The sequence below is a fragment of the Stegostoma tigrinum genome, chromosome 23, assembly GCF_030684315.1.
Source record: "Stegostoma tigrinum isolate sSteTig4 chromosome 23, sSteTig4.hap1, whole genome shotgun sequence".
NCBI classification, from domain to species: Eukaryota; Metazoa; Chordata; class Chondrichthyes; order Orectolobiformes; family Stegostomatidae; genus Stegostoma; species Stegostoma tigrinum.
In genome coordinates this window covers 11,945,428-11,972,337 of record NC_081376.1, presented here as the reverse complement: position 1 = coordinate 11,972,337, position 26,910 = coordinate 11,945,428, and the positions used below count along the sequence as shown (strand labels likewise).

General features: G+C 42.2%; 1 protein-coding gene across 1 annotated transcript; it reads left to right on the top strand.

Annotated features, from left to right (window-relative positions):
• LOC125462373 (mesothelin-like protein) lies at positions 1-26,888 on the top strand. Its single transcript, XM_048552372.2, has 12 exons — positions 1-146; positions 648-765; positions 2,167-2,283; positions 3,455-3,486; positions 10,370-10,439; positions 14,930-15,111; positions 17,426-17,572; positions 20,874-21,007; positions 21,531-21,664; positions 21,862-21,956; positions 22,758-22,944; positions 25,830-26,888. Exons 3-12 carry the CDS (start codon positions 2,217-2,219, stop codon positions 25,916-25,918), a joined length of 1,137 nt encoding a protein of 378 aa, XP_048408329.1. The 5' UTR covers positions 1-146; positions 648-765; positions 2,167-2,216; the 3' UTR covers positions 25,919-26,888.
• The last annotated feature ends 22 nt before the right edge of the window (positions 26,889-26,910 follow it).

The following is a 26,910-nucleotide window of genomic DNA, read 5'->3' as shown; positions in this document are numbered from 1 at the left end:
TAGATTACATCCACGAAGAAGTATAAACCACACCTGAAATTCAGTATAAAGAGAATTTGTAACAAGTTAGCTACAGCAACAAGTCTTCAGCCTTCTCTTCACTCTCACTCTCTGCAGAGCTCAGCCGGCTGCCCTCAAGACAAGAGGTTAGTTGTCAAGATTTAGTTTTCCTTCTATTTACTTAAAATTGACAATCTTATATTAAAATGGCAAGTGTGGAATTTTCTTTTGGGATTAATGGGAATATTTTCACACAGTACTGCTGTCAGCTACAGCATAATTCCACTTTTAAGCTTGCTTTTGATATATTCTGTGGAGCTGAACTTTCAGACAGCTGAGAAACATCTCAGTGTATTAATATATATCTACCACCTTCTCCAACATTGTAGACATAATCTTCACTTGTCAGGCTGCACTTCTCCAAAAGATTGTAATTTGTAGGAAACTAATCCTCCGAAGGAACCTTTACAATTTTTTATGCACTCAGTAAAACATGTTCAACATGACTAATGGAAAATATTATGGTATGGGTTACCTGTTTAAATCAGGGCTTCAATTATCCTATAGTGCCTGGCGGCACGGTCTATTGTTTGATATATGGCCTTTGATGCAGAATAATGACAACAGTGTGGGTTCAATTTCTGCAGGGTCTGAGGTACAACAAAGGACTCTCCTTAACCTCTCTACTTGCCTGAGATGTTGTGATCCTCAGGCTAAACCACCACAAGTTATCTCTCTTTAATGAGAAAGCAGTCCTATGGTCTGGTAAGGCTATGTCAACTTTTACCTTCATAAGGGTATAATCTTTGGGCATAAACTGAGCACAGAATCAAAAGCGTGATGGGGGACGTTTGTATGCATTTTATAAAACTGTCTGAATTTTATCTCAATTTATTATAACGGAAGGAACTGCGCATGGTGGGATACTTAATGTGTAAGTGTTAAACAAATCTCTGCTAAGGAGCTTAGTGTAGCTTCAACCTGTTTATCAGTATCGCACTGTCGAAAATCTTTTTCTTTTAAACAACTTGGACTGTGTAATGGTTTCAGTGTTCACTTTTAATAACTGTCTTTGATATATTTTCTCTACCTTAATTAAATGATAATCCCAGAAATAAAGAGAAACAACTCCTTTTAGGATGTAAAATCTTTGAGATTAGATGGAAAGCAATTTTCTTGTTATTTATTCAAACCTCTCCCACTTACCAGATTTGAAATCCGGCCTAAAATGCTAGCTTGCCCTTTCTCATTGTGAGTGACAGTTCTGTTGTGTAAGTGCATGATGATTTAATCTCAGATTCACAAGGGTTTTATTCTCTTTGTGTGGACAATAGGCTGGTCTATCTGGGTCATTTTCTTTCTTCAGCTCCAGTTATTATTTTCAGCTAAATTGTCATGAACATCTCATATTGAAAGGGAACTTGGTATACAGTGACAGAACTGGCTCAGTATCAAATTAACCTGACCTTGTGAATCCAAAAAATCCAGTGGTGACACAGGAAGTTACAGCCAATTGATTGTAATACAATTATTAACTAAGAAAAGGATCTTAATCTAAGATTATTCTGTAAAGAAACCCAGAATTTTTCAATGATTTTCAAAAAGCTGAAAGTGGTGTGAGGAACAATTGATTGACAGCACTTCTTCCCATCACTGTGTAGCCTCTGTGTTCTATTTTGCATATCACTAGCTAGAGCATCATTTTATGGCCCATCCCTAACTGCTTTCGAGTTATTGGTGGTGGTGTGCGGCACTCTTGAACTGCTGTAGTCTTTGGAGGTTTAAGAACATTTTCAGTATTATTACCTTCAGAATTTGGACCCAATGATATATTTTCAGGCTAGAATGGCAAAAAGCCTGAAGGGGAGCGTACAGGTTACAGTGCTCCCACATGCATCTGCTGCTCTTGTCTTTCTAGGTGGTGGATGACCTGCTTTAGGATGGTGTTGTTGAAGGACCCTGGGTGAGTTGCTGCAGTGCATCCAGTAGATGATACACATTGCTTCAGGTAGTCACAATAACAGGAAACAGAAACACAAACATAACATGATGCATGCAGTTGGGTTTCACTTGGCCTCCCAGCCATTATTTTATGAGTGATGAAATTCTAAGACTTTGCATTTCACTCATCTGTATGATAGTTAAGATTCTTAATCCTTTTTACAGAAAAGTCTGAAGTTGTTTCTGGTTTTGGAAAGTGTCAGATTTGACCAGCAATGAGTTGGAATACACCAGTTCTTAACTGGACTTTTCCAGTGAAGTTGATGACATTTGTCGTCATTGGTAAGTCAATTCTTTGGCTGTTTAACCTTCAGAAATTGTCTGTAACTTACAGGAGGTAGTAGGTGTGAAATAAATTGATGCATTTTAGATTGGGCTTGTTTCTCTGCTTTGACACGCAGTCCCCTACATGCCATAAAGAAAACTGCCTGACAGACCAACAACTGTGTTCAAAATCTGATAGAAAAGGGTCTTCTCAGTGGCCAGACTCAGTTAGAGCCAACAGGTATTAAACTTGGTTTTTCAACAGACTAAAGAAATCCTACAGTTATAACTCAATACCACAAACAAAAATTAAGAAAACAAATTAAATCTATCATCAAAGCAATTGAAATTGTGGAATTCTACACTTCAGAGATTTGAGAGTTCTCTGTTCAAAGATTCTTTCACTTTGATTAGAAAAAATTTCCATGGAAAATTTGGTAGGAATGAAGGCTGAAATAATCAATGGCACAAAGACAGTAGGTGCTGGAAAAGCTCAGCAGATCTGGAAGCAGGGTTAATGTATCAGGTCCAGTGACCTTAGATCTGCTGAGCCTTTCCAGCAATTTCTGTTTTTGTTTCTGATTTACACCCTCACGGTTCTTTCGATTTTTACTTAAAATAATTAATGGTGTCTTTTGATTTGATTGCACTCGAAGCTGTTGAAGCATTTTGCAGTTTTGCGTAATCTTCAAGTGATTCACTCTGAGTATTGCAACAGTACTGACTGTGTAATTACAGGTCGATGTAACTTTAATCACTTTCCCTTGGTCAGAGTGCATTCTGCACCTTCTCCATAAAATTGCAGATGTTCAGTATTGTGTTAGGCAACTGGAATCAGTCTTTTTTTTTCCTATTTGAAGCGTAGAGAATGCTAGAGAAATTCAGCAACTCTGGCAGCATCTGTGGAGAGAGACAAATGGAAACAATGTTTTGAACCTGGTGTGACTGTTTCGGACTCAAAATGTTAACTCTGTTTCTCTCTCCACAGATGTTGCCAAATCTGCTGAGTTTCTCTAGCATTCTGTTTGTTTCAAATTTCAAGCCCCCGCAGTGTTTTATTTGCATTCTTTTTCAACTTTGACTTGTCACAACAATCAGATGCTGCACTTGAATTTGAACTATGTATTGTGATGAACAAATAACTTGTGGGGATTTCCTTTAACATATGGTTTTGATATTTCATTTACAGGTTTGTTTTTGACTGTTTTGCGTGCTCAACTGGTAAGTTGGGGGAAAAATGTTCTGTTGCACATTTGCACAAAATATTTCCAAATGTATGTGCATTCCCTGTTTGGCATGTAGACAGTGTTTTCCATAAAGTGCTAACCAGTGAGTGCAGCACAACTGGCAAAGACTTTACTGGGGGAAGCTGCAGATGACTTTTCAGTTTGAGCTGAAGCTGCTCTTGGTCTGAAGGAAGGTAATTTAGTCACGGAATGCTCCACCTTGACAGGAATGGTAGGAGCTGGTGCTGGCTGATCGATGGCCGAACAGCAAAGGCACTGATGGAGTGAGGTTGATGACTTGTTGGCCAAGCTGGGTTGTTTTCGTTCAGACATTTCTTCACCACGCTGTACAACATCATCAGTGAGCCCTCCAATGAAGCGATGTTGCTCTAATCCTCTTGGAATTTACACTGTCCGGTCTGTTATGGTGAGTACTGTCATTTCCAGTTTTGTTCTATATGGGTTTATATGTGGGGTCCAATTCTATACGTTTGTTGATTGCCTTATGCGTTGAGAATCATGCCTCTAGGTATTCCTGTGCAGATCTATGTTTGGCTTGGGTATAGTTTATAAAATACCATGCAACAACTGCCACAAACATTACATCAAACGGACAAGAAGGAAACTGTCAGAATATGTGAACACCAGCTAGCAGCAAAATGACACTATAACCCTTCCTTAATATCAGTACATTCAGACAAGGAAGGCCATCAGTTTAACTGGGACAACATAAATATAGTAGCCAAGCCAAACCTAGACACACATGGGAATTCCTAGAGTCATGGTCTCAACCCATAATGCGATCAACAAACATATGGAATTGGATCCCATTGCTAAACCCATATAGAACAAAACGAGAAATGATGCTACTCACCATAACGGACCAGACAGTATAAATTCCGAGCAGAGTAGAAATAACATCGCTTCATCAGAGAGTCCACTGATGATGTCACCGAGCATGGTGATGAAACATCTGAACAAAAACAAGCCAGCTTGGCAAGCAAGCCAACAACTTCACCCACAACCTGAGCTGCAAATCTTTGCTAAAAGTTTAAACACTGATGGAGTGGCAATGGCAGGGGCACAAGTACTGTCACTCCAGCAGAGGACAGCTGGCCCACAGGGCAATGTTCCCTCCAAGGATTGCTGCCTGTCTGTGATGGAGAGGATTGCGTGTTCTGATGATCCCTCGAGTGATGTTATTGGCAGCTTGCTCCCGGTAGGGTCACCCATGGCAGTAGGTCCATAGTGGTGTGCTGTAGAGATCAGTGCATGGGCCTCAATTAATTACAATATATATTCATGAATTGGATAGGGAAAATGAATGTACTATAGCCAAGGGTGATGCAAAAATAGGTGGGAAGGCAAGTGGTGAGGATGACACAGAGTCTGCAAGGGGATACAGACAGATTAAGTGAGTGACAAAATCTTGGTAGGTAAAATATAGCATGGGGAACATGTAAAGTTATGCACTTTGGAAGGAAGAAGAGAGGAGCTGAAAATTATTTATATGGAGAAAGACTTCAGAAAGCTACAGAGCAGAAGGATTTAGGAGTCTTTGCTCAGGAATCACAAAAGTTCACTTGCTAAAAGGGAAGGTAAATGGAATGTTGGTCTTTATTTCGAAGGGAATGAGATATAAAAACAGAGAGGTCTTGCTAAAACTGTACAATGCTCTCAGCCGACCACAGCTGGAATACTGGGAACTGATTTGATTCCTCTATCTAAGAAATGATATACTGGTGTTGGAGATAGTCCAGAGAGGGTTCATTAGGATGATTCTCGGTGCAGAGACAGTCCTAATGGGAAAGGTGGCGTAGATTGAGCCTGTACTCATTGCAGTTTAGAAGACTGCGAGGAGACCTTATTGACACATACAAGATTTTTAGAGGACTTGATAAGGTAGGTGTAGAAAGGGTGTTTCCCCTTGTGTAGAGAGTCTAGGACCAGAGTGCAAAATCTCAGAATAAGGAGTTGCTTATTTAAGGCAGCTGAGGATAAATTTCTTTCCTCAGAGAGTAATGAATCTGTGCAATTCTCTACCACAGAGAGCTGTGGAGGCTGGCTCTTAAAGTATTTTCAGGGCTGTGACAGACAGATTTTTAATCGATAGGAAATCCAGTGCGTTTTGGGCAAAAAGCAGGAAAGTGACATTGAGGATTATCAGATCAGCTATGATCTCATTGGATGGCACAGCAGACTCGATGGGCTGAATAGCCTACTTCTGCTGCTATGTCTTGACGTTGGTGGGGAGGTGTGGGACGGGTGGACGTGTGAGCTGGGATGGAGGGAAGAAAGCTCAAGTTCCGATCAGCAGTGATTTCCACTTCATGGCAGATTGCAGGATGAGCGTGATGAGGGATTTGAAAAGGTGCGTAAAGCAGGAATATAATGCCATTGTCAGCATTTGCGGTCAAGTTGGGTGCAATAGAAACCAGAAGAGGAATAGGCCATTCAGCCTTTTGAGCCTGCTGGAACATTCAGCACGATCATGGCTAATCCTCTAACTCAATGCTATACTCCTATGTTCCTTGATGTCTTCAAAATCTAAAAATGCATCTGAGTCATAGCCGGCTTTATGCTGTGGAGCAATATGACTTCAGGACAGCTCAAGAATGCAATTGTATCTCTTCCCTAAGTGGTTTTATGTTGTTTTCATTGTAGGTCATCTTGACAAGCAAGAGGAGGGTGGAACTTTGATGGGTGTGTTGTATTGTCTTGTGCCTCCCCTGGAGGTTTGTAGATGGGTGGTCAGAGGTGATTGTAAGGCTGGCAACATTGTAAGGCGAGGAAGAGAGGCCTGGACTGCCTAAGGGCTGAACTGGAGTCTTTTCCTGCTGCTGAGTGCTGGAAGGGTGGTGCATGACAAAGTGTGAGAGGAGTCATTGATACGTGGGTCAGCTGATGTCCTTTGAAGATATGTCACTGGTATCGACCACTTGCACCACAGCCAGGGATTTGGGGTCAGACTTTGTGAACTAACCTCGCAGAGCACTTGATCCCTGTCCCTTTCTTCAGGTCAAATATAGCCAATACCTTCAATGTAGGAGTCCTCTCTTTGGGTGTCCATTTGCCACGTTATAGCTCCAAGCCCAGCCTCCACCATGATTGCAGCATTTAAAAAGTATCTGGATGGGTATATGAAAAGGAAGGGTTTGGAGGGATATGGGCCAAATGATGCAAATGGGACTACACTTATAAAGGATATCTGATCGGCATGGATGCACGGGCCCGAAGGTTCTGTTTCCGTGCTGTATATCTCTATGACTCTAAATGTAACTGATGTTAAAATAAAGCAATGTAATATGTGGCAATGTTAAATGGGGACTTTGAAGACCATGCTGCTGCTCCCTGACAGTGTTCTCAGCAAAGGGTCTCGGCTTACATGTGTGGATGCACAGCTGGCCGGGCCAGCTCTCCCGTCTTCAAAAGGAGCTGCCCTCAGTCAACAGAAACTGCTAATTCCCTCTCTGAAAGGCTGGGCCTGGAGCTATAACATAGCAAGTGGAGCCACAGGACACCCACAGATAGGGCTCCCCCCGCATTTGCGGACGTGATGCTGAAGGCGTTGGCTATATTTGACCTGAAGAAGGGGATGGGGATCAGGTGCTCTCTGAGGTTAGTTCACAGAGTCTGACCCCCAAAAACCTGGCTGCGGTGCAAGCGGTGGAAACCAGTGACATATCTTCAAAGGACATCACCTGCCCTGTGCATCAATGAATTCTTTTACAGAGCTTGTAATCTTATTGAACTTCATGAGATTCATTTGAATCTTGTTTCCCACCCTGATCTGTGGCGTATCCCATTTTCTACCCCTTTGAATTGTTGTCTCTCCCCAGCTGCGACAGGTCCACATATCCACTGGCTATTCCTGTCTCTGCTGAAACATCCAGTAATCCTAGGGAACTCTTGAGATAATTTACCGAAAAGGTTTGGCAAGGGTCAGCAAGTTATGTCTCCAGGTATTCTAGATTTGGTTTTCTGGTGGTGTAGACAAAAGCAAGAAAATTATTCTTTCAAAGTTGCCACTATCTTGTCACTATCTCTGTTGTGTACAGAATTAATGTCACTCTCTTTTACAGAAGCATGGTCATTCTGACCTAAAACTGCAGAGAATTCACACCTTCTCTCACCCAGTCAGTTCTGGGATCTGGTTTAAACCAAACTAAAAACGGGTTTGTTGAAACAGCACATTGTGTTGCAGACCGAGCACCTAACAGACCGAGACAGGTCTCATTTACCTGCTCATCTCATATCAAGACCCAATCTTTGCTATAGTGTGGAGGAAGGGAGACAGAATGGGAAAAGAAAGAGAAAGTATGGAAAATGAGAAAAAGAGCAAGGTAGAGTTAGAAAGAAGGCAGACAGAGAAAGAAGAGAGACGGAGAGACAAGGGAAGGCCTGTGCTCTTCATGGGCTGTTATCACCATAAACATGAGCTAGTGACAGTGAAAGCGTTAACATTTCAAATGATACTCATGAGCCTTTGAAGTGTGTACTTAGCAGAGGCTAGTCAGTGTCATCCATATTAACATAGAATATATTAACATAGAACATTACAGCACAGTACAGGCCCTTCGGCCCTTGATGTTGTCCCGACCTGTCATACCAATCTGAAGCCCATCTAACCTACACTATTCCATGTACGTCCATATGCTTGTCCAATGACGATTTAAATGTACTTAAAGTTGGCGAATCTACTACCTTTGCAGGCAAAGCGTTCCATTCCCTTACTACTCTGTGTAAAGAAACTACCTCTGACATCTGTCCTATATCTTTCACCCCTCAATTTAATGCTATGCCCCCATCGTGCTCGCTGTCACCATCCTAGGAAAAAGTCTCTCCCTATCCACCCTATCTGACCCTCTGATTATTTTATATGTCTCAATTAAGTCACCTCTCAACCTTCTTCTCTCTAACGAAAACAGCCTCAAGTCCCTCAGCCTTTCCTCATAAGACCTTCCTTCCATACCAGGAGACATCCTTGTAAATCTCCTCTGCACCCTTTCCAAAGCTTCCACATCCTTCTTATAATGCGGTGACCAGAACTGTACACAATACTCCAAGTGCGGCCGCACCAGAGTTTTGTACAGCTGCAGCATAACCTCATGGTTCCGGAACTCGACCCCTCTATTAATAAAAGCTAAAACACTGTATGCCTTCTTAACAGCCCTGTCAACCTGGGTGGCAACTTTCAAGGATCTGTGTACATGGACACTGAGATCTCTCTGCTCATCTACACTACTAAGAATCTTACCATTAGCCCAGTACTCTGCATTCTGGTTACTCCTACCAAAGTGCAACACCTCACACTTGTCTGCATTAAACTCCATTTGCCACCTCTCAGCCCAGCTCTGCAGCTTATCTATGTCTCTCTGTAACCTACAACATCCTGCGTCACTATCCACAACTCCACCGACCTTGGTGTCATCTGCAAATTTACTAACCCATCCTTCTACGCCCTCATCCAGGTCATTTATAAAAATAACAAACAGCAGTGGACCCAACACCGACCCTTGTGGTACACCACTAGTAACTGGTCTCCAGGATGAACATTTCCCATCAACTACCACCCTCTGTCTTCTTTCAGCAAGCCAATTTCCAATCCAAACTGCTATATCTCCCACAATCCCATTCATCTGCATTTTATACAATAGCTTACTGCAGGGAACCTTATCGAATGCCTTGCTGAAATCCATATACACCACATCAACCGGTTTACTCTCATCTACCTGTTTGGTCACCTTCTCAAAGAACTCAATAAGGTTTGCGAGGCACGACCTTCCCTTCACAAAACCGTGCTGACTATCCCTAATCAAATTATTCTTTTCTAGATAATTATAAATCCTATCTCTTATAACCTTTTCCAACACTTTACCAACAACTGAAGTAAGGCTCACTGGTCTATAATTACCAGGGTTGTCTCTACTCCCCTTCTTGAACAGGGGAACCACGTTTGCTATCCTCCAGTCTTCTGGCACTATTCCTGTAGACAATGACGAGTTAAAGGTCAATGTCAAAGGCTTGGCAATCTCCTCCCTGGCTTCCCAGAGGACCCTAGGATAAATCCCATCCGGCCCAGGGGACTTATCTATCTTCACCCTCTGTAGGATTTCTAATACCTCTTCCTTGTGAACCTCAATCCCACCTAGTCTAGTAGCCTGTATCTCAGTACTCTCCTCAACAACATTGTCATTTTCTAGAGTGAATACTGTCGAAAAATCCAATTCGAATATAACCAGTAATAGTGCTAAGTGAAGGATGTAGTGAGTTATTTCAGCTAGGAATGCACAGGGATGGTGTCATGTACTGTCAATAAGAAGGCTGCACCAAATGCAGGTTCTGCTTGCTTCAGTGGGACCAGGGGCAAGTAGATTGCATGTTACGATCCCTGTAACTGATATTGGGCTCAATGCAACTATTTTCCTGCAGTGCATGTAAAAGCAACAGACTCCATTGAATAGCAATGAAGGCAGTCTATGCCACATGCTGATTAGTGGCACGTAATGATGTGGAGGTGCCAGTGTTTGACTGAAGTGGACAGGGCCATAAATCACACTGCACCAGGTTATAGTCCAACAGGTTTATTTGAAAGCACAAGCTTCTGGAGTCCCACTCCTTCTTCAGGTGTTGGTGAGAGAGGTAGTATCACACACCAAATTTCAAAGTGTCTGATGCCACCTCTCTCACTAATCCCTGAAGAAGGAGCAGGACTACAAAAGCTTGTGCTTTCAAATAAACCAGTGTGTCATGTGATTTCTGACCTAGTAGCGTGCAATATACTTGATATCAATGTTTACAGTGAGTTACTTCATTGTTCATTGAAGCTGTAATACATAAACAAATTGAAAGTTAAGTAATTACTTTGCAATCTGCAGGGTGTTGGAGAGAACATGTCACAAAGCTCCAGCCAGATGGTATCTAAAAGGAGAATGAGACGGGCCACCGGTGAGTATCAGACAATAGCATGCATACATCTGACTGAGGCAACCGAACATATCCTGCTAACTGCCCTTGGCCAGATCATGAGGCTTTAGCTCTTTATTGCAAGGTTACTGCTTCATAGTTCTGTGGTGCTGCTCTCTGCCATGATTCTATAATCCTACTATAGTGACAGCCTTCACCCCCGCTCCCTGTGCTATTGAAGATACTGAGTAACTAAGGGCTCTGAGGAAGTGTTTGCCAATGCTTTCTTCCTTAGCAAGGTTTAAAAAAGTTTACATGACACTTGACAGTGGAGTAGGATCCACTGATGGTGCGGCAGTCTCAGTGCCCCTATTGTTTGTGACATTATTATTGATATAAAAACATAATAGAATCACATGAAATGCATAAATTAAGTTCCTGTTGGAGAACAACACTAAATGAATTCCATCTGTATTGTGATGGATCACTGGCTGCATTGTCCTGTCTATTCCACATACAACAGTAACAACTGCTCAAATTTAATTTCTGATTACAGCTGAAGTATAGAATAAACCCAAGCAAATATTCAGTAACACAATGTAGAAATGGGGATATTGCTGTAGCAAACAGCATTCCTTTCCCTAAGAGTATATCTTTCCTAAACAATCTGCTCAGAGATGTCATGACACACCTCTGGAGTAGGTGGGACTTGAACCTAAGTCTCTGGGCTCAGAAGTAGGGACACTATCACTGGCCACCAGAGGCCTTCCCTCTTGCTGCATCAATGCTTCTCAAACATATTTCAGCTGTGGCTGCATTTCAATGTTCCACACGTGGCGCAATGATCAAATGGCAATTGCGGAGGCGGGATGGAGTTCGGGAGGAAGCGCTTTGTTCCTCATGGGTTGGAGATTCAAACAGTGGGGACACGGGGACAGAAAAGCCAAAACAGCTATCGTTTTACAGGGTCTGTTGGTGTCTGTAGTCCAGCCTCAGCTCATTGGATTAAACCATGCCGAAAAGCTGCCAGAACTGTACAGGCTGACAGCCTGACTCAGAATTGACGCTTCCTGGGAAAGCAGTCAACATTATCAAAGACCCTTTCCACCCCGGTTATACTCTGTCCATTGGGCAGAAAATACAAAAGTTTGAAAACCCGTACCATAAGATTCTTTCTCGCTGCTATTAGACTTGTGAAGAGATCTCTCATATGTTAGAGTTGGCTCTGCACCTTCTACAAGACTATATCCTGCATTCTGCTTTATTACGCTGATGTACTTCTGCAAGTTATGATTTGTCTGGATAGCATGCAAAACAATACATTTCGCTGTATCGTGGTACATATAACAATAATAAATGAAATCAAAAATTGGACCCGCAGCTCCACAGCTACCATTGCTGCCTCAAAAATGGCCCAGATGTTAGGAATAGCTGCTTCAGTTGCCTTAGGAAAGGTTTATAGAATTCTGAAAAACAATTAGTGAGAATTAACTGAAGAGCCAGCTCTTAAAGGGGCACTATAACTATCTGGTTCCCTGATAGTGCAGGAGTAAAACTGAGTGAAAAATTAATGTGTTCCAGACTTAAAGTGACATTTTTGCTAACCAGCTTATCACAGAATAATTATAACTGGACATCAGATAGAGTGAGGAGCTGAACTACCCTTTCCCATTTTCGTTTTCCCTCAGTCTTCTTGTTCTGAAGAAAGTGCGGATTATCAGGTGAATGCAACAACATTTTGTACATTTTCTACAGTCTCTTCAAAGTTCAGATATGCTACGTCAGCAGGATCCCAGGGCTCTGAGTTATACGGCCTATGTGGAAGTATTGGATGAGAAATCAGGCTAGGTATTGGGACCATCTCACTGTATCTTTGCTGTCTTTGCTGAACAAGGGTGACGTTTCACACTAGTCAGCTGTGAATTACCAATCAAGGAGGATTATATCTCGATAAATGCCTTACTAAAGGCCCAACTTCTCTTATTAGTATTCAGCTTCCCATCTCCTCCAAGCACACCAAGTAGGTAGACACCGAGAAATCTTGACCTGTAGGATAAAAACCAAAAGAACTGCAGATGCTGTAAATCAGGAACAAAAAGAGAAGTTGCTGGAAAAGCTCAGCAGGTTAGGCAGCATCTGTGGAGGTGAAAACAGAGTTAACGTTTTGGGTCTGGTTCTGAGGAAGGGTCACTGGGCCCGAAATGTTAACTCTGTTTTCTCCTCCGCAGATGCTGCCAGACTTGCTGAGTTTTTCCAGCAACTTTGACATGTGGGATGTTGAGGGAAACTGGTGGTAAAGAATCAGCATGCTGGACATAGGCACCAATATCTCAGAGGGACCTGCATGGGCACTAGCCACACATCACCCCACATTCATAGATGTTGGCATCTGACATGTGCCAGCTTATGCTGACACTTGCAGGGCACTTGTGCTCTTCAAATCCTGCACCTTGGTCTTCACCAGCAACTCTCATTGTAATGCTGCAGGAATGACACTGTGCTTAGGGATAGGCACAAAGCTTGCGGACTGGGCCCAGACTGTATCTCCAGGCTCTTAGCTCGCTGTCAGTGCTCACTCTCTCTGAGCCTGCCTGGTGCTCGCAGAATGCCTGCCTTCCATTTATGTGCTTTGCCCCCTCAGCCAGAGATAACAGGCTCATATTACTCTGTCTTTCTTTGCTGCTTTACACAAATGCAGCATACTATGGTTGTCAATAAACTTCAGTCAAGCATAGGAGGGGGAAAGCTTTCAGCCAGGGGCTCCCAGCAAAGCCAAGGCCTCACAGTGCAGTAAGCCAAGAGCAGCCTCTGATAGTAGTCCAGGATTTGAACATGGTCAGTCAGTTGTTTCTGCTCATCAGGGGTCAGGGGCTGAAATTTGGACAGCCCAGAACTGTCTTGACTCAGTCCAGCTGCTTTCTCAGAAACACCGAAAATAAGGAGTAGTACAAGCCATTCGGCCCTTCAAGCCTGCTGTGTCATTCATTATGATCATGGTGGATCATTTGATTCAGGACCCTGTTCCTGCTTTCATCTCATAATCTCTCTAATCCTAATAACTGTATCTACCTCTTCCTTGAAAATATTCAACGTTTTGACTTCAACTGCTTTCTGTGGCAGGGAATTCCACAGTCTCACTACTGTCTGGGTGAAGACATTTCTCCTCGTCCTTGTCCTAAAAGGCCTCCTCCGCACGCTTAAACTGTGAGCCATGGTTCTGCACTCCCTGATCACCAGGAACATCCTTCCAAAAAGTACCCTGTCTAGTCCTTTTGGAATTTTATATGTTTCTGAGAAACCCCCTCATTCTTCTAATCTCCAGTGGCTATAATCCTAAACAATCCAATTCTTCTTCATTTTCCAGTCCTACCATCCCAGGAATCAGTCTGGTAAACCTTTGTTGAACTCCCTCCACAGCCAGGACATCCTTCCTCAGATAAGGAGATCAAAACTGTACGTAATACTCCAAGAGTGGTCTCACTGCTTGGCACTAGTGCAGCAAGACATCCCTCCTTGTGTTTCCTTCTGGAACAATAAAGGGCGCAACAGTGTTGCAGATGTCTCAACTGAGTGAGTAAGCAGTGCTGTAGGCAATAGCAGCGCATGAAAGTTAGCGGGAGGTGGCTACTGTAGCAGAGATGGAGTGAGTGTGAGGCATTGGAGAGAAGGTGGTCACACTTACGCTGGCAGAGTGCAGAGGTCATTGCCCTTCCCCTTACTATGCTGCTGGATGGCTGAGATTAGGTTGGCAAGGTTTGGCGTCATTGACTCTGCTGCTAGTCCTGGGAATGGAGGGCATCCTGTGCCAGCAACAACCAGTCCCCAAGAAACTGTCCAAAAGAGGACGTCCCCACTCATTCACCCCATCCATCCACCATTTCTGAGCTAAATGACAGGAACAGCATGGGGCAGCTCCCAAATGACAGTGGACTTTTAAAGATGGTGAGGGCACTGGTGAATTCTGGCCAGTCGTGGTGAGCTCTTCTGGGAGCAGTGCATGGTTAAACAGAACAGAATCAGATCTGAGGATTACTGTAGGAGTGGAATCGATAGTTAATGAGGCATGTTTAATAAAATATGGTGAGAAAACTCAATGTGCTTCTTGGTGAAAAACCTTCCAAATAATATAACTCGCAGTTAGTGCATGGAAAACTTGAGAATCGACTGTGAATGTTTCATCAGTTCTGTTCGACATTTTCAAAGAATCAGGCCATTTTGCTCATCAAATCCACACCGACCCTCCGAAGATCATCCCATCCAGACCCACCCCATAACCTATCCCTGCATTTCCCACCCTAGACACTATGGACAGTTTAAGCTGGCCAATCCACCTAATATGCGCATCTTTGAACTATGGGAGGAAATGCACGCAGACACAGGGGGAATATGCAAACTCCACACAGACAGTTGCCCAAGGCTGGAATCAAACCTGGGTCCCCGGTGTATGAGGTAGCAATGCTAACCACTGAGCCACTGTGCTGCAAATTGACATCTGTATGGTTCTAACACAGTAAATAAATTTATTTTTACAGATTGTACCATGGGCTTCATCAAAGGAGAAATGATCAGTAATTCATTGCGCCTGGCATCTTATTCACCCAGCCAATTAGATGCTTGTTTGAACAATAGTGTGTTGATAGCAAACCTCACTCAACTGGGAAAAATAGCTTTGAGCAGAGAGCAGCTTCTTGCCATAAAAGGGAAACTGGGAGAGGTAAGAATGTATCATTTAATAATGTGTTTTTTGCCCCTGCTAAATGCTTTCACAGTACTCTAAGCAACCCACCACCAGGGAACCATCCATTGCTGCTCATTTTGACAGTCATTTTGTAAAGCCTAATGACCGATTGATTCCAAGCTGTCTGAAAATCCTGGTGCACTTCATATTGCAGTGTTGGGGATTGGATTGACTTTAACCCATGAGATTTGATGACCTTGAGATATTCCAGAAAGAACCAACAGAAGGTTTGGAAAGAGTGAATGGAGAAGACAAGGAATTGTCAACATTAAAATTGTCACTGAAAGAGTGGCCAATTGCTAGACCACACTTGCCTGTGTGCAAACTGGGAAAATCTACATTGCGTTCTATTGTAGTGATGCCAAAAGAAAGAAATCTCACAGTCGTTATTGACAGCTCCGGGCTGAGATACCCTACTTTGCTGCAGGATAGTTCCAGGCAGGATACATTTAGGTCCTGGTTGTGGATCATTCATGCGACCACTTGGTTAACCACAACCAGGGTATTTCAAGGAAAACAAAGAAATGCAGATGCCAGAAATCTGAAACGAAAAACAGAAAATGTTGGAGAAACCCAACAGATTTGGCAGCATCTGTGGTGACAGAAAGTAGAGTTAAGATTTTGAGTTCAGTGACCCTTCCTCAGAACTGATGGTAGCTCTGAAAAGGTGGTATATATGCTCAAGATAGGGGGAGGAGGGGAATGATTGAGTGGATAGGCAGAAATGGAGCCTAGGGAGAGACAGAGAGAGAGAGAGAGAGAGAGGGAGGGTAACAGTTAGGCAGACCGAAGGGATAGTAACGGTAAACCAGGCAGAATGAAGAGCTGCTAATGGGGACCATGAGTTGGCAAAAATGGGTTGGCTCTGCTGCATGCCAATGACATGACAAAGCCAGGGATGTAGGGTTGGGTAAAGGATTTGAAAGAAGGTGTTCAGGTCGGCAGAATCAGAGATGTTGGCCAGGAATTAACATAAGAATGGAACCCTCCCTTGTGAAACACTTCCCCACATCCCCTCCCCAACAGAGAGCCACTTAATATTTTTGAAATTACATGTTAAAATATCTAAAGTCTTGCAAAATTCTGACCTTTGTTCATGACCCAGCCGTTACATAGCATTAGGTAATGTTGAAACTATAGGTTTGTCTGTTCCCAACTCTAGAATGATGTGAGCATTGGTGAGTCAGTTGGTAAAATATAACAAAATTGCCAAACACTAGATTCTCCACATCTCCAACCATGTTCTGAACGAACATGAGAATGAATGGTGAGAGGCCAATGTATTAATTTGCTGGCTGCTGCTCTTCCATGAGAACTCATTTCACTTCATTGATACTCAATTTCCCATTCTCCACCCCAGTGGATTGAAACTGGACAGTAGCAATTCCTGACATGAAAGTTGGAGCAATGACTTGCTGCTTGTTCCCACAGCCCTCCATCTTGGACACCAGGCTAACATCTAGGAGCATGCTCTGTGGGGCAGTGAGCACATGCTCCCCATGCCCCCAAGCCACAAACATTGATGTTGGACATGTATGAGCCAGACTGTAGCCATATGACACATCGCTGATCCATATATAATACGATCTCTGTGTCAGTGCTGTACTCTAGAGCACACAGCCCTTTTATTGCAATGCTGTTGACAGGGCATTGTGCACAAGAACAGGTGCCTACTTCAATGATTCAATCAGGCTGCTTCCCAAAACTCTTTGCTCACTCTCTTAGTGTCCATCGCTTTCCACCTATTTGGATGCTCACAGAGTCCCTGCCTTGCCTTGCTTCCCTTTTTTCAAGTGCAAACACAAAGCCAGGCAGCTTGACACAGTTGCCAGTAGCGATCTGTCACATTGCTGATTGGCACCATTCTAAAGCAAGGTCAGAATGCACCATCTGCCAGCAACTCATGCAACAAACACACTGCATGTACTTCAATCAAATGGCAAAGTCTCAAAGCCTAAGGAGAGTAATCCTCAGTCGTACCAAGCCAGAGCAACTTCTGTCTGGCAGTGGGAGCACGGCCAGATGGGCCAGGGGTTTTGCAAGATCCTGACAATGGAGAGTACTTCTGCCTTATGTGAGAAGGAAGATAGGGTAGAGGCCTGGTTCATAGACACTTGGTGAGTTTTGGAGAATTGGGTGAGAAGCCTTGCTAGGGCTCACAGGGAAATTCCTTCTGTGAAGCTCGCCAAATTTGACACTGAGTCAATATCTGGTAAAATTCATCTGGTAGTTTTGACAACTTGCGTGCTTTAAACTGATTGAATATACTTTTTTTGATATTTTGGAACAGATATACGTAAACGGACTGCCAGAAGAACGGATCCGACAGCTGGGTTTCATTATTACTGTGTATAGCCCTGAGGAAATTATCACATGGAACATAATGAATGTGGATACCCTTGCTCTTATTCTAAGTAATAGCCCAAATCTGAATACGGTATGGATTAGCACGAAGCTTCTGATTGTATGGCTTCTTAAAGAGCATGTTTTAAACCCTGAATTCAAATTTTGTTTGGACTGTAACAAGAGATAGGGATAAAATGGAAACCTTTGCTTCTGAAGACTTGATAAAACATTCTCCATTCAATATTTTCTGAGAGAAAGGAAATGTACTGAGTAGGATTGACCCCTGCCTGGTGTAGTGTGAACAGTAGCAAAAAATGAAGGCAAATGCATTTGGAATGAAAAATAGCTGATTCTTGATGTTGAGGAATTTGTTTCCTGATATTCCTGTCTAGGCTTAAATAGTGACTTCAGAATTTTGCCATTGAGTAGCAATGACCTTTATTTCAAAGTGCTTGTATATTATTAAAACCCTAACTCACCTTATTTATACTTCACTTCCAAAGCACCTCTCCTCCCACCAAGAAGCTAGACACACAAATTCCTGATCAGACTGGGTGCCTGGTGGATACATCTCAACAGGTGCTTGTTGTGGCCACTATGTAACTGCTTGGTTCCATAGCTACCATCTTCCTCATCCATTCATTGACACAAGTTCTGTTGGAGGCGAGAGATCTGTGTCCTGGCAGTCCCAGAATCAGACCACAATCAGTCCTGAAGGTTAAGTGTAACCAGATCAAGGAATTACAAGTGGATCATTCAGGGTGGCGTTGAGACATCCGACAGGGTGGTGGGAAGATCTATCCTGCAGTGAGACAAAGGGAGAGATTGAGTACATTGGAAGTGAATGCAAGAGGAGTTAGCTTTGATGTGAGAGCAGAAGAGGTGGTAAGGTGACTGCAATGAATGAGTTAGCGGATAGAAACTGCAGAGAGCAGGAAAAGCCTTGGGAGGGTGAGGTGAATGAGAACTGTGAAGTGGAGACAATGCTACAATGTTGTCATCATTGAGCCTTGGTGAGATGTGTGGGCAGTGTTGAAGTTAGTGTGAGAGGAGATGGTGTGAAATCATGCACTTTGGCAGGAAAAAAGGAAAGAATCGTATTATCTAAATGATGAGGGATTCCAGATGGATGTGGTTGTGATAATGCATGAATCACAAACTGCTTGTATGCCGGTACAGGAAGTAATTAGGAAAGCTAATAAAATATTTTTGTTTATTGCAAGGGGAGTAAGTAGGTTATTGTTTCTATTCTACAGGACACTAGTAAGACCACATCTGGATACAGTGTACAGTATTGGTCTCCTATATAAGGAAGGCTGTAAATGTGGACTGGGCAGGCTGTCTTTTGAGATAATTTTCAACAGTAGACTTGTATCTGCTAGAAATTAGGACTGCAAGGCACAATTTGGTAAAAACATTAGATCCTGAGGGGGCTTGACAGATTGAGTGTGGAAATGATGTTTCCTCTTGTGGGAGAATCTAAAATTAAGGGTCACTGACTAAAACTAAGTGGTCATCTACTGCAGGTAGAGAAGAGGAGGATGAGTGATGGATAGATTCTTGGTAAGCAAGGTGGTGAACGTGGTTAGCCGGGAATGTGGATTTGAGGTTCCAATTGGATCAGTGATTTTATTAAATTGTTAGAGCAGGATTGAGGGGATGAATGGCTTACTCTTGTTCTGGTTGTGTGTTTGTATGTTTTGTAGGGTGGCACTTATCCCAGTGAATCAGGAGAGTGTCATTTGGCCCCTCATGCCTGCTCTGCTATTCAATAAGATTGTGGCTGATCCAACATTCTTCATATCCAATTTTCCTGTGACCCTTCATTTCCCGGCTGATCAAGAATCTATCGCAGCCTTAAACATACACAAGGTCTCTGTCCCCACAGTACTCTGCGGTAAGGAATTCTTAATCATCAGAGAAGACATTCCTCTTCCTCCTCTCAATCTTAAATTGGTGCCCCTTTGTTCTTAGACTGTTCCCTCTGATCCGAGACTCTCCCAGGAGGGAAAACCCTCTCAGCATTTACTCTGTCAAGCCCCGTAAGAATCCAGTATGTTTCAGTGAGATCAACTCTCATTCTTCTAAACTCCAGTGAATAGAGTCCCAACTTGTTTAAGATAATCCCTCCATACCATCATCCTAGTGAATCTTCCCTGGACTATCTCCAGTGAAATGATATCTTTCCTTAAATAAAGGGGGCCAAAACTGCTCTCTGTGCTCCATATATGATCTCACCAGCACCTTGTACAGTTGCAATAAGATACCCTATTCTTATACTCCAACCCTCTTGAAATAAGGCCCAACATTCCATAATCCTTCCTGATTATCCGCTGCCCTTGTGTGCTAGGTTTCTGTGTTTCATACTTTAGTACCTCAAAGTCCCTTAGTGTTGCAGTTTTCTGCAGTTTTTCTCCATTTAAATAACACTCTGTTCCTTTGTTTTCCATTCCAAATTGACACAGCACTGACCCAGGCTGCAGTTTGATTCTGGACTGGTTGGACCTGGTGGCTGGGCCTGCTGTGAGGATTGTTTGGAAAAGGGACTGCACTGTTCACCACCACACCATTCAGCTGCAACTCCAGGTCCCTGTCTGTGATAAGCAGGCAATGGAGAATCCCTTCACAGTGTGAGGGGTAGCTCCTGGCTTACAGAGTCTTATGTTGCTGGAAAGACTCTGGGCCATTATGGTTGATTAAAAGGAGGTGATGGGCTACTGGTATTATCATTAGACTCTTAATCCCAAGACCCAGGTCATGTTCTGGGGACCTGGGTTCAAATCCTACCGTTGCAGATGATGGAATTTGAATTCAGTAACAAAGCCTGGAATTTGGAGTCTAATGATGACCATGAAGCTGCTGTTGATTTTCAGGAAAACCCTGTCAGAATCACTATCATCCTTTTAATGCAGAAAACTGCCATCTAGACTCCAGACACACAGCTCTTGCACAGTGTTCTTAACTGTCCTCTGGGCACTTAGGGATGGGCAATAAATGTTGGCATGGCCAATGATGTTCACATCTAGTGAATGAATAAAAAATAATATACACACTGGTTTGCTAAATAAGGGGCAGTCAGGGAAGATTTTTATTAGATCTTTGGAATGGATTCTGACAAAAGCCATTGTGGTAACCATGACAGCAAAGATTTCTCTACATGTACAGCAACTCAATTGACATCTGAAGGAACATGCATTCGGTTATCGAGCCTTTATTGTCCCAGGTTTCCAACAAGGAAATGTTATATTTTTTCCTGTGTCAAAAGTTAGCTGCCCTGATTTTATACATAGCAGTGGAGAAAATGAATAAGTAGTTAGAAACTATTGTGAATTTGTACCATGCATGGAGCAAAAGTTAATAAACCCAACTTTCACTGGTTCTTTTCTTTTTAGACCAAAGCAATTATTGCAAATTACCTGCAGAGATCTGGGCCACTAAATGCCACTGCATTGGATGTCATTGGTGGTCCAGTATTATGTACTCTGCGTGAAGAGAACCTCAGGACCATCCTTCCCAGTGAACTGAAGTGAGTGTCAGATTCTCTCAAGCTGATGTAACAGATAAATATGGGGTGCTTTACCCACTGGTGTCTGTAAAAATCAATGTTGCCCACAGTAAATTGGCAAAATGCTTCAGCATGAAATCCAAGTGCAGGCACTTGAAGGAGAAAACAAGGAAACAGTTTGAAATTATCACGAGCTGACAAGCAGCAAATCAGAGAGTGCGCTCTGATCAAAACAATGTAAATTAAACAGCTGATCCTTGAGTTCCTACGGCACAGATGTATTTGAAAGACAGTACTGAAAAGAAAAAGTACACAACTTGACGCCACTATCTTCAGTAGAGCCTGGAAAATATTCAAACTCCCAGTTAAACAGCCTTAATGGTGACCCAGAAAACCTCTGATTCCCAGGATCACTTTGTAAATGGACAATTGCTGATAACATGAAACAAAGTGTAATGACAATTCTCAGACCAACTGAGAACTCAGACCAACAAAGTCCTAAAAGTGTTCATGTTAACAAAAAATCATTACCACTCTGTTGCAGGAAAGCCAAACCACTGAATATTTCCACATGTACCCAGGCGAAGAAAGACATTCTTTTTGGGATCGCTAAAGTTGCGTTCCAGGATCTTGCTGGTGATCCTAAAGCCTATTTTAACAAACTCAAGCCATATATTGGTAAGCTATATTACAATCTGCTTTGATGATTATTTGAAAAAAAATATGCACATCAATTAATTTTCAGTTCATTACCATCTTTAACCAAGCAAGTTTATTAGTAAAACGAATGAATTAAATCTTCCATTTCACTCTATTTTTATGAAGAATTGTTGTTGAGAAATAGTGAGCTGATAGTTCTTTCTGATCTCTAAAAGGTGGTGCACAAGTGTCTGATTTACAGCATTTAGCTGCTGGCGACATCAACATGGACTTTGAGACATTCAGCCGCCTCAATCCAGTGGAAGTAGAAGTGAGTATCAGTGGAGGCATGCACCAACATCCAGCTCTTAAACACCTCACACAGAAACCCGATATTAGATACAGCGCCCAGAAACAGGAATTCATACACTCCAGCCCATGTTAATCACCATAGGTCACCTCCTTTCTGCACAACTGCTGTATTTATGAGACCTTGCCTTGACCAGAGACCACATCTGAACATCATGATCTCAGCTGTGAAGGAAAGGGAACCATGAAGTTTACCTCACTTCAACCAGGTTTAAATGCTAGAATGGCCATGCTAAATTGCCAGTAGTGTCTAGAGATGTGTAAATTAGATGGATTCGACATGGGAAATGGAGGGTTACAGGGAAAGGATAGGGGGATGTGTCTGGGTGAGATGCACTTTGGAGGAGCGGAGTGGACTTGTTAGGCCCAAAGGTATGTTGCACACTGTGGGGATTCCATGTATAAACCTCCGATGTTTCAAATTCAAAAGACAATTTATAGCTCCACTTGGTTAGAGTTACACAGCTTGAGTTGATTGGAGGGAGTGATATCAGAAGTGAAATTAAATCTGTTGACAGAATGGAAAGACTCAATGTTGAAGAAGAAACTTTGTTAACACGTATTATTAGATTGGTTTGATGGATGAAGGGATCTGAAAACATTTGGGATAAATACTTACTCACATTATTAACAGGAAATAGGTGAGACCTTCTGTTTCCACATTGCTTATGCACCTGATTGTTCTTGAATCATTTCAGAAAGAATGTGGAAGGAAGAGTGAGGACAATGTTGTCATTGTATTGTGGCTTTTTCATATTTTCAGAAACTCACCGCCGAGAACATTCGAGATCTGCTTGGAATTAACCTGAATTCCCTTAAAGAAAATGAAAATCATGAAATAGTGCGGCGTTGGGTTAACACACACTTAGTGGCTGAGGTGATGAGTCTGGGACTTGGCCTCAGAGGTGGAATATCACCAGCTGGGCTTGGGAACTTTGCCTTACAGGAATGTAAGTAGCATTTTCCATTAGTTCTGCACCCTGACATGAACATTGTAGCCAGGATTGGTTGGTGCTGTCAGGCAATTTTGGAAAACAAAACTGCATCACTGTGAGGTTTCTACATTTGTTCAAACATACAGAATCAAAATTAATAAAGTATTTAATCTATACAGTGTAGAGACCATATCTTTTATTTATCTGCATTTTTGATTATGGATTGAATTGGGAAAAGGAGAGGTTCAAAAGCCAAGGACTGTTGGAGGATTGATAAACTTTTTTAAAAGCAAGTTACCTGACACCCATCGTAAGTGCTGCTAACATATTGCTTCATCAAGGAGTGGGAAAAGCCTAGTTACAGATGAGCTGGAGTTAGAGGGCTGCATATAAATGGAATTCACTTGGCAACAAATTGCTAATTAGTCTGTGAAATGTTGACCAGTTATTAATTACAAAGGACTTCTGCCAGCCAACAACTTTGTTAATGACTCTCAGGCAGCTTAACAGGTTAGGGCTGTGAATTTTCAGGCCGTGTGCAACAGATCTCTGGAAGTGACAGATCTGTATTTGCACTGCAGTAAAAAGCATCTCAAACTTTAAAATAACCAGTTTATGTCCCCTTTCCAGTTGTCAGAAGCTGTGACATTCAATCAATAAGTCAGAGAGCTTTATAAATCACTCCGTGCTTCTTGTAAACAAGCAAAAATATTTGGAGAAGAAAAACCAAGAAGCAGTCATTTAAATCCGCAAGGCCTTATAATATTCAGTCTATGATAAGAGGGAACCAGTGGATGTTGTCCATTTGGACTTTCAAAATGCTTCAGATAAAGTCCCACATAAAATATTAGCATGTGTAAAATTAAAGTGCATGGGATTGGGTTGTAGTGTGCTGGCAAAGATAGAGATAGTAAACAAAGAGCTGACTTGCATGGGTCTTTTTGTGAGTGGCAGGCAGTAATTCGTGGGCTCCAGCTATTCATTACACAAATAATTTAGGTGAGCAAACTCAATGCAATATCTACAGATTTGCACACAACACAAAGCTGGGTGGGAGGGTGAACCATGAGGAAGATGCAGAGATGCTTCAGTGTGCTTTGAAGTGAGTGAGTTGACTGACTGGGTTGGCAGGACTGATGTCTGAACAGAGACAGATCTGTCAGGACTATATTTACTGGAGTCAAGAAGAATGAGAGAGACCTCTTAAAAACGTAAAATTCTAACAGGACAGTACAGGGTAAACACAGGAAGGGTGTTCCTGGCAATCAGGCAGTCCAGAGTCAGGGGTTGCAGTCTAAGGATATGCTGTTGGCCACTTCAGACTGAGAATAGGAGAAAATGTCTTCACCCGAGTGAGATAAGCCAGTGGAATTCTCTGCCACAGAAAGCGGTCGAGCCAAAACATTGAATGTTTTCAAGGCGTTAGGTATAGTTCTTTGGGTTAAAAGGATCAAAAGGTATGGTATGAAAGTGGGAACAGGATAATAAGTTGGACAATCTGCCACGACTGTTTTGAATGGTGGAGCAGTCTCGAAGGAATGAATGGCCTACTCCTGCTCCCATTTTCTGTGTTTCTATGATCAGCTAAAGGGTCGTCTTGGCCAAACTCTACGGACTGGGACCAAAGAATAGTTTCTGGTCTTTCCCTCCATTCGGAACACTGATGTTGTTTATAGTGTCTGTTCACACCGGTGTATAAAGAAAGAGTTCTATAAATGGTTAGAATTTTAACCAGTTCAACTACATGTCGATGGTTTATAATTGTTTATCCGGAGTTAGAATCTATACATTTGTAATAAATAGTAATTATTGTGAAGTGCAAAAAACAAGCCCATGCTTTCTGTCAATCTGGGTCCAAAAGAGAGGTAAATTGGGGAATTCTATGTACTTTTTAAAATGTTTTAACTTTTGTGATGACTCCGGGAATAGCTGGGCTGTATACCTAGCTGCCCCAGTGAGGCATGACAACAGGTTCACAGTTACTTCCAATCGCACTTATAATACGATACGCAGCCAGTGACAAACAGAGCTTAAAGTGTGCAACTGGAAGAAGAGAGGAAGTGGTGGAGGCGGATGCAAAGATAATACATGATAATGAAGATGATGCTGACACCGGGCAACTCTTTGCAAGCCCTGGACAGCAGATCTTATTCTCACATTTCTGATAATCGTTCCGCACTTTTAAAACTAAATTCTAAGTCCATTGGATCTTGCTAATGTTGATCTTATTTTGCACATCTCCTGTGCAGGCCTTGCTCTAAGCACCCTATGAACTGTAGGTACAGTTTGTTATGCTCTGCCTGTACTGCTCACAAAACAATGCTTTTCACTGTACTTAGGTACATGTGACTACAATAAATCAAAATCAAATCAAATCAAACATTTAAAAGGCATCTGAGTGGATATATGAACAGGAAGGGTTGAGAGGGATGTGGGCCAAATGCTGGCACATGGGAGTAGATTAATGTAGAATATCTGGTCGGCATGGATGAATTGGACTGAAAGGTCTGTTTCTGTGCTGTACTGCTTAAAAAAAATTGAAAAGTGCTCTTTTAAATGAAGTTATTCTGTGGGAGAAACTGTAAATAAAAATTAAAACCAACTCTGGCTCAAAAGGTTAAAGGGAACTGTCGAGGAATATTGGGATAACAAGGTGTGGATCTGGATGAACAGAGCAGGCCAAGCAGCATCAGAGAAGCGGGAAGGCCGATGTTTTGGGCCTAGACCCTTGAAGAGGGCCTAGGCCCAAAGCATCAGCCTTCCTGTTCCTCTGATGCTGCTTAGCCTGCTGTCTTCATCCAGCTCTACTCCTTATTACCTCAGATTCTCCAGCATCTGTAGTTCCTACTATCCCTGTAGAGGAATATTGTTGACTTTCTTCATTTCATTTCATTTTCCAGTGTCTGGTTCTGCTTCAGTCAACAGCTACAGTCTCCTGCTCTCCATTTGCATCACAATGATGGGAATCACATTACAATGCCCTCCATAAATTGTGCATCAACCATCAATAGTTTCAATGGAAAGGATCAGGGCTCCTGGACCGATATCAATAAAGGTTTAACAAACTGAATAACTGAAGTGAAATCTGCTTGTAATGATCCATTTTTAACTAGCCTGAAGCCAAGCTAAGCTCAGCAATGTTTTGATTATGTATGAAATGCAATATTTTAAGGACTGATTTGGATCGCAATCAGAATGACAATCCACCAGCAATGGGTAAAGTGTTACCTTTTAGTGCTTAGCAAATCTTGCATTCTGATCTTTCTTCAGTTTTGTATTTATTGGGTCTTTATGGAATGAATAAAATTCCAATCGGATTGTATTTACTTGAAACTAGTAATTTGAGGTCATTTTCTAACATGTGCTGGTTATTAAGAGAGGAATAAATCTTGAATACTTGACAGTTGTATGTATAGTTGCCCTGTCAAGTGATCGTGATAAGAACCTCCATCAGCGCAGGGTGTTTCTCTTGAAGGAGTCTGCAGTTCTAACCTGAATGCCTGGGCTAATTTAGCTCCTCTCTGTGCAACAACGATTATGGTGCATAAGTTTATTTCAGTGATGAGGAATGAAAACCACATTTAAAGTTCCTGCCACTGATCTTTACCTCATTTGCCAAATGGGAAGTAATCTTCCAGTCTTCAATCTCTTGTTGAGCTGTGATTTTTCTCATTTGAACAGCATCTTTGTCTGTAGCCCCCTCACTCATAGAACTGATGGCCTTCATGATAAAGAGCAGCCAACGGGAAAGACTGTTGGTAAATGTTCAATAGCCACAGCTCTAAGAGTGAAAAAGAGGACGTTTGCTGATAAAATGGTATTAGATCAAGCAACCACCATACTTGTATATTTTCTATACTAAAAAGTATTCAGTGCAATTATTAATATGTTTACGCTGCTCAATGACTTATCATGCAATGTTCTGCATAATATATTTATTAAAATTATTGCATGAAGCACCAATTGATCTATTTCATTTTG

Coding starts and splice junctions, on each gene's coding strand:
- LOC125462373 (XM_048552372.2), top strand. CDS start 2,217: ATGAGTTGGAATACACCAGTTCTTAACTGGACTTTTCCAGTGAAGTTG. Junction 2,284..3,454: donor GATGACATTTGTCGTCATTG/GTAAGTCAATTC, acceptor TTTCATTTACAG/GTTTGTTTTTGACTGTTTTG. Junction 22,945..25,829: donor GAACTTTGCCTTACAGGAAT/GTAAGTAGCATT, acceptor TTCATTTTCCAG/TGTCTGGTTCTGCTTCAGTC.